Below are 7,583 nucleotides of genomic sequence, written 5' to 3' on the forward strand. Positions count from 1 at the left end.
TCTGTAAGAAATTCCTCTGAATGTATTGAGTGAAATATGAAACTAAAAAAAGAAGGGGAAGCGGGAAGATAGAACAATTTAATGTCGTGATGGAGATTTAAGAACGAAAGTATGTGATGGAAATGAGAAACAATTAAAATAATTAGGTAAAGCATCAGAGAGATAAAATATTAAGTTGACATTAACCATAAATTCCAGTGAGAGATTTTGAGAATAATGTGAATGGAACGTGCAGGTGGATAAGGCTGGGAGATCACAAGGGGCGTGTGGGCAGAGGCGGGGAAAGGGTGGCACTGACAGCTTCTTGCATTAGTCTTCTGAATATGTTTCTGTACACATGGTGACGACAAGAATCATGGTTGTTACACTGTCTACGTTTATAGAAGGTAATATAGAGTAGTAATGGTTTATTATCGGTTTATGTGTATGTCTGATTTATAAACCAAAAGCGTATTGGAATTTTATTTTGTTTTTGTTTTTTTTAAGGATGAGATGGACTTCTTTTTATAGATTTAAACCATTGTGTTTTAATGGTTTAAACTGTTGTGTATAATTTCAAGGGCTTAGCTATTGTTTTCAGAGTGTTAAACCATCTTCAGGGTGTTAAAATATCAACATCAAAGAGTTAAACCATAGACTTGAAAGGGCTTAATGATCTTCAGGGGTTTAATTAGGGTTTGATTCACAAGTGACGTGACTTACCTTCAAAATGTCTATTCTCTATCCCCTAGATAGAAGATATTTAGAGGACCATGTTGTTGTTCATCCATCTGTCCAGTGTCTTCCGTTCAGTAACTAATATTTCTGTTGGAGGCATCACAACCAGACGAGACCAAACTTCTTGACTGACATTTTCTGATCCAAGTGACGTCCCTTGTAAACCGAGAGAGTAGCTAGACCATATTACTGTAGGTATTTGTCTTTCTGGTGGTGATATTATGACCCTTTGATTTTATTACAGGGTGGAGGAGGGCGCGGCGAAGTGAGACCCATGACAAGTGGAGGAGGGCGCGGCGAAGTGAGACCCATGACAAGTGGAGGAGGGCGTGGCGAAGTGAGACCCATGACAAGTGGAGGAGGGCGTGGCGAAGTGAGACCCATGACAAGTGGAGGAGGGCGTGGCGAAGTGAGACCCATGACAAGTGGAGGAGGGCGTGACGAAGTGAGACCCATGACAAGTGGAGGAGGAGTAAGGCCCACGACTGGTGAGAGGGACACTGCCCACGAGACCCCTGGATCACCACACGCTGCAGAACTGACAGGAGAAGAAATTGTCGTCAGGAATGAGGGTTCTGGTGGGCGTCGTGAGGGCGGGGGAGGATGGAACGATGGTGGCACAAGAGGAGAAGTTGATGGACACGGAGAACACGGAGGAGACGCCACAAAGGCCAAGGAGACGTGTCCAGTGATCCGTCTACTAGTGCTGGGAGGACATGGTGTTGGCAAATCAGGTAAAAACAGGTGTAGTTATTTTCATCATACGATATTTGAGAGAGAGAGAGAGAGAGAGAGAGAGAGCTTGTGGTATGTTAGAACATGTTTTGTATGTTAACACGGGCGTGGTATGTCAACAATGGGGCGTGATTTTTCAGTCCCCGGATATAACACAGAAGCCAGCAACACAGTCTACCTTAATTTGGTATGTTATCAATCACCCTGACCTACATCAGGGTGATCTGCCAAATTCTACAGCAGAGAGGACCTGACTTCTCGTGGTTTGACCTTATCCCAGATAACATGAGGCAGTCGAACTTGATGTTGTCCATTTTCACGAGAATTTATTGAATCCCACCTCCTTCTCTCTTCCCTCCTTTGATCTGGTGCATGGGAGTTTGACCTGACCTGACCTGACCTGACCTGACTAGACCAGACCTCTAACCCAGTATAGTTTACATTGATCCTGCATTATATGACCTGACCCAGCTTGCCCCGATGTTACTGACTTTATCGAACTTTAGCGACTCAACCTGACTCACTATAGATGAGGAACACATTTTGTCTGACCTAGTTTGACCTTATCCAACTTCGCATATCTATCTTATGAGGAATTACCTTAGTTCAACCATTATTGCTTCAGAATGACCTTACCTCTTCCAGTATGATAATCGAGTAAATTGCTCTCCCTAACTGTTGATGACCTCGTTTAACCCGGATTGAGCTATGTAACCAAATTCTCGGAGACTTTGCTGTGGCCCTCGGCCTTAACATGGGTTAGGTACTGAAGGAAGTCACAGGAGATCTACCTCATGTTATATTCATGACCCACACCAAGTACCTCCTCCTCCTCCTCCTCCTCCTCCTCCTCCTCCTCCTCACGACGGGTACTGTCATCGCTGCCAGAACATAAGAACATAAGGAGTCTGCAATAGGCCGGTTGGCCTGTGCATGGCAGCTCCTGTCGAGAGTTACAACCACTCTGTCATCCATGAATCCATCCAGCTTCCTTTTGAAACTTTCCAGAGTTCCCGCACTTACTACAAAGTTGCCAAGCTTGTTCCACTCGTCCACCACCCTATTTGTGAACCAGTTCCTTCCTATCTCCCTCCTAAACCTAAACTTATCCAACTTAAATCCGTTGCCACGAGTCCTATCCTGCTCGGATATTATAAGAACTTTATTTATATACCCCTTTATTGATTCCTTTCACCCACTTAAATACTTCTATCATATCTCCCCGCACTCTTCGTCTTTCTAGGGAATGCAAGTTTAGTTTCCTTAACCTATCCTCATATGGAAGGTTTCTAAGTCCCGGAATCATTTTCGTCATTCCTCGCTGCACCGACTCTAGTGAATTTATATCCATTCTATAATAAGGGCACCAGAACTGAACCGCATAATCGAGGTGCGGCCTGACTAGCGCAAGATATAGTTGCAATAAGACCTCTGCACTCTTATTACTTACACTTCTAGATATAAACCCAATACTCTGTTTGCTTTATTTCGAACATTAACGCACTGTTTTCTAGGCCGTAGGTCCGGGCTTACAAGTACCCCTAGGTCTCTTTCACAAGTCGACTTCTCTAGGTTGATGTTGTTAAGGCTGTATACATTGACAGTATTTGTTCTTCCAATATTAAGTACGCTGCACTTGCTGGTGTTGAATTTCATTTGCCATTTTTCTGACCACTCCTGCAGTTTCCATGGTACTGTCCTTCTCTCCTTGCTAAAAATGATTAAATCTTTCTCAAATAAATAATAACTCTCTCTCTCTCTCTCTCTCTCTCTCTCTCTCTCTCTCTCTCTCTCTCTCTCTCTCTAGCAACCCAGGAGACAGTTCCTATCTCAAGGTTGTGGGGATTTATGTCATGTAAACAGGAGAGATTGCCTCACTACCTGTCGTGACGTCACCATGACATACACTGGTCCTTGACACCCCTCAACCCCCCTTCACCCCTAACCCCTTCACCTTTCACCCCTCAACCCCCCCCTCCCCCTCCCTCCCCGAGTGCAGAGAGGTTGTGAGAAAGAGGTGGTGTTGTTGATGTTGTTTGTAATAATAATAATAATAATAACAAGAGTCTAAGTGTGTGTCTGTCTGTCTCTTCCCCACAGCCATCACGGTGCGGTACCTCACTCGCCGCTTCATAGGAGAATACAAATCTCAAGTCGGTGAGTTATTTTTCTTTGAGGGAGTCTTTAACCGTGAGTCTTTTTTAGTCTTTTTTAAGTCTTAGTAAGTGAAAGAGTGATAAAGACTCCACCGATGTGTACAGTCTTTCTTTCAGTCCGTAGTGAGTCTTTTAGTCTGAGTGAGTCTTTGTTAGTATACTGTCTGTGGTATATAATTGAGTGTTTTTCAGTGAGTCTTATTTATACTGAAGTCTTAAGGGATCTTAGACTCGCTTAGTCATAGTCCCGTGAGTTTTGACACACACACACACACACACACACACACACACACACACACAAATACTTTTACGCAAAATCCATGTGAATCGAACCGTGATTGATGGACCAACGACTTGCAAGAGAGAGGCAGAGAGCCGATTGGACATGTAATCGCGAACTGATTCAGCCCGCGGTGTAAATTACAGGGTGATGGTGACGGTGATCTGAGGCGGCGACAGTTTCCTCTTCTCCTCTTCCCCCTGTTCTTCTCTTCCTCACTCCTCTCTTCTCCATCCCCTCTACTCTCTGCTATACCCTCTCTTCCCTCCTCTTCCCTTCTCCCTCCTTCCCCCCTTCCTCCCTTCCCCCCTCCTCCTTCCCCTCCTCCTTCCCAACCCTCCTCTCGCCTTCCCCCTCCTCCCTTCCCCCCCTCCTCCCTTCCCCCCCTCCTCCCCTATATAGTGTGTTTGCTGATGACAAGACTTGCACCTTCTGTTTTCCCGCAGTGTGCACTTGTGTGAGATGCAGGCATAATGCGTTAGTGGGAGAGAGAGAGAGAGAGAGACTACTTGGTTGGCCATTTCATCCTACAAAACATCTCTACAGGGCTTAAAATCATCCCTAAAAAGCACAACAAAGGGAACTCACACGTATAACAATAATATTCACTAATCTCTGTATTTCCGAGAGAGTGAGTGGACATGTTTTCATTTACCACGCGTCAAATGTCTAAAGGTGACATCTAAACTGGAATCACGAATGAGGTCAAAAGTCGTGTGTGAAAAGTATGACTAGATGGAAAAGGTTGATGATAATAATAATAAAAGGCAAAAGGAATATGACAGAAGAGATGTAGAGAAACTAATTTGAATATGTTACCACAGTCTGATGTTGTACAGCATAATGGAGAGTCAACACTGATTAATTACAGGTGTTTAGACAGGTACACTTTTACCACTGAGTAGTACCACTGAGTAGTACCTGGTTTAGTAGGTACATGTGGGGTATCATGGGGGGTACATGTGTTTCAGTGTGAGTTTGTTGTTTGTTTCTGCATGTCTTTGTTTTTGTGCCAGTTTGTTTATGTATGTAATTTTTCACATGTTTCTTCCTCTATCCTCCTCCTTCTTCGTCTTTCTCCTCCTTCTTCCTCCTCCTCCTTCTTTCTTTCTCCTTCACTCCTCCTCCGCTTCCCCTTCCTCCTCCTCCTCCTCCTCCTCCTTTCCCCCTTCCTCCTCCTCCTTCTTTCCCCCTTCCTCCTCCTTATCCTTCATCCTTCTGCTCCTTCCACCTCCTTTTTCCTCCTCCTCCTTTCTATTGTATCTTTATCTCTTCCCTGCAGTTCTCTCAAAACACGATTCACTTCCTTCTGCAAATCTCTTCTCTCTCCCCTCCCCTTCCCTCTCTTTTCTCTCTTCCCTCCTTCCTTAGTTTCATTTCTTGTCTCTCCTCTTGTTCCATCCATCCTGCCTCATCCTCACTCTCCCAGTCTCACCTGTCGAGATACCTGTACTCAAAACAACAAGAGTTAATTGGTGTGTTGTAACAATGTGTCAGTTAGGTGTCCGTGCTGTGTCGTCTGTCGGTCTTAGTAGTTGTGGGGCGTGGCATAATAAGCTCCTGGAAGTTGGTGATTGGCTGGTGGGCGTGGGGAAGGGGTCAGAAGGGGAGGGGTCAGAAGGGGAGGGGTCAGGAGGGGAGGGGATGGGGAGTGGCTATCGACCCATCCGCCTGCTACTAACCGGAACTTTGGGAAGAACAGGAATGTGTGTGTGTGTGTGTGTGTGTGTGTGTGTGTGTGTGTGGTAGGGAAGGGACAAGCTTGGAGGGGGGGGGGGATGGGTCATTATCATCATTTACCTCCGTTCATTAATGCAGCTCAGGTAACAATACTCCCAGGTAACCGCCCCTCCCTCCCCCTTTACCTAGAACGCTTACAGGTGTGGCAGTATTCCTGGAAGGCCAGCTAACCCAACCCTCTCTTGCCACCCCTCCATGGTGATCAGTGGACAGGTGTAAACACAGTGGAGTATTACCATTGGCCTCGAGAGATACTGTCACGTGGTCGTGGTCTGGCCTCAGGAGATACTGTCACCTGGCCTCAGAGATGCTGTCACCTGGCCTCGAGAGATACTGTCACCTGGCCTCGAGATGCTCACCTAGCCTCCAGAGATACTGTCACCTGGTCTTGAGAGATACTGTCACCTGGCCTCGAGAGATACTGTCACCAGGTCTCAGAGAGATATACTGTCACTGCTCAGGGCCTGCCGAGAGATACTGTCACCTAGCTCGAGAGGTACTGTCCCAGGCCTCGAGAGATGCACCCCCCTGGCCTCGAGAGAATACTGTCACTGGCCTCGAGGAGATACTGTCCTTCCTGGCCTCGAGAGATACTGTCACCTGGCCTCGAGAGATACTGTCACCTGGCCTCGAGAGATACTGTCACCTGGCCTCGAGAGATACTGTCACCTGGCCTCGAGAGATACTGTCACCTGGCCTCGAGAGATACTGTCAGGAGAAGTTGACAAGACTCCCACCACCTACATATAATGTATGTATGTATGTATGTATGTATGTATGTATGTATGTATGTATGTATGTAGGTGAAGGTGGGAATCCAAACAACATGGATGGAAACTGGGACTGAAGGGAGTGGAAGGAAGGAACATGATGCAAGAAGTGAAAGCAGGAATGAAAGAAATAAATGAAGAAGGTGGAATTAAAAGCAAACTAGAGCAATTATTGACAGGTTGATTGATGCAACTCTCATCATGGTCTGTCATCAGTGTGTGGTGGTGGTGACAAACACACACACACACACACACGCATACATACATACATACATACATACACACATACACACTCCTTCTACACCTATAATCGCGCATCAAAGGCCGTGTGTGTGTGTGTGTGTGTGTGTGTGTGTGTGTGTGTGTGTGTGTGTGTGTAAAAAAGTCTTAAAGAGATGTTTGTTTATTATAGAATTATTTACGAAATGATTGTGATAATGTTTATATTGCTGGTGAGATAAGGTAAACTAATCAACACACAGGTAGGTGTTTATGTGGAGTCGTGATCCATCCTAGAAAAAAAGCTACTCAGGTTATTAATTTTAAGGAATCAGGTGTGGAGTGGAGGTGAGTAGGGAGGTGGGAGGAGGGTGGAGTGAGGAGAGTGAGAGGGAAAACACAGAAAGGAAAGTTGGGGGCTGGGAGGTGGGGGGGTGAGAGGTATGTAATGGGGAATATAATAGTGGAGGGTGTGGAGGGAAGGTGGGAGGGAGGGGAAGTGGAGGTGTGTAGAGAGGGAGGTAGGGGTGTGTGGGGGTGTGAGGTTGCTGGCCAATTAGCAAGGCTTATGCCACGATTAATAGGTAAGGTGCTTGTGAGGAGAGACACACTAATGATAAAGGAGAGAGAGAGTGGTGTTGAGGACGCTGGGAGAAAAGTGAAGAGGAGAGTAAACTGATATAGGGTTGAGAGAGAGAGAGAAAACGGAAATGATGAGAAACAAAACAGAGATGAAAAGATGATAATGGAGTTACTAATATAAAAGTTGAGTTTCTAGAATCAACGTAAATGAGACCAAACGTAGCAAGCAACAAATCGACTCTCGTGTTTCATAGTTTCTCCTGTAGAAAGTGGAGAGAGAAGAGCGGAGGAGGAGCTAAGAGAAACAAATATTGTGTCAGATGTCACACCTGTGATCTCTGACCTTTGACCTTTCGTTATAAGGTCACCATATATGTTAGCTCA

The 7,583-nt window shown here is 45.6% G+C and overlaps 1 protein-coding gene across 2 annotated transcripts in view; it reads left to right on the forward strand.

Moving 5' to 3' along the window:
• Window positions 1–942: 942 nt before the first annotated feature.
• The window catches only part of LOC121861397, a 19,173-nt gene continuing 12,532 nt past the window's right edge, over window positions 943–7,583 (forward strand). The window contains exons 1-2 of one of the 2 annotated variants that reach the window (XM_042359071.1): window positions 944–1,451; window positions 3,553–3,609. In XM_042359071.1, the coding sequence (XP_042215005.1) occupies window positions 992–1,451; window positions 3,553–3,609 (517 nt within the window). In that variant the 5' untranslated portion in view covers window positions 944–991. Of the gene's footprint in view, window positions 1,452–3,552; window positions 3,610–7,583 lie in introns of both variants that reach the window. The other variant, XM_042359072.1, reaches the window with a different exon arrangement.

Source organism: Homarus americanus, unplaced genomic scaffold, assembly GCF_018991925.1.
Source record: "Homarus americanus isolate GMGI-L3 unplaced genomic scaffold, GMGI_Hamer_2.0 scaffold24260, whole genome shotgun sequence".
NCBI classification, from domain to species: Eukaryota; Metazoa; Arthropoda; class Malacostraca; order Decapoda; family Nephropidae; genus Homarus; species Homarus americanus.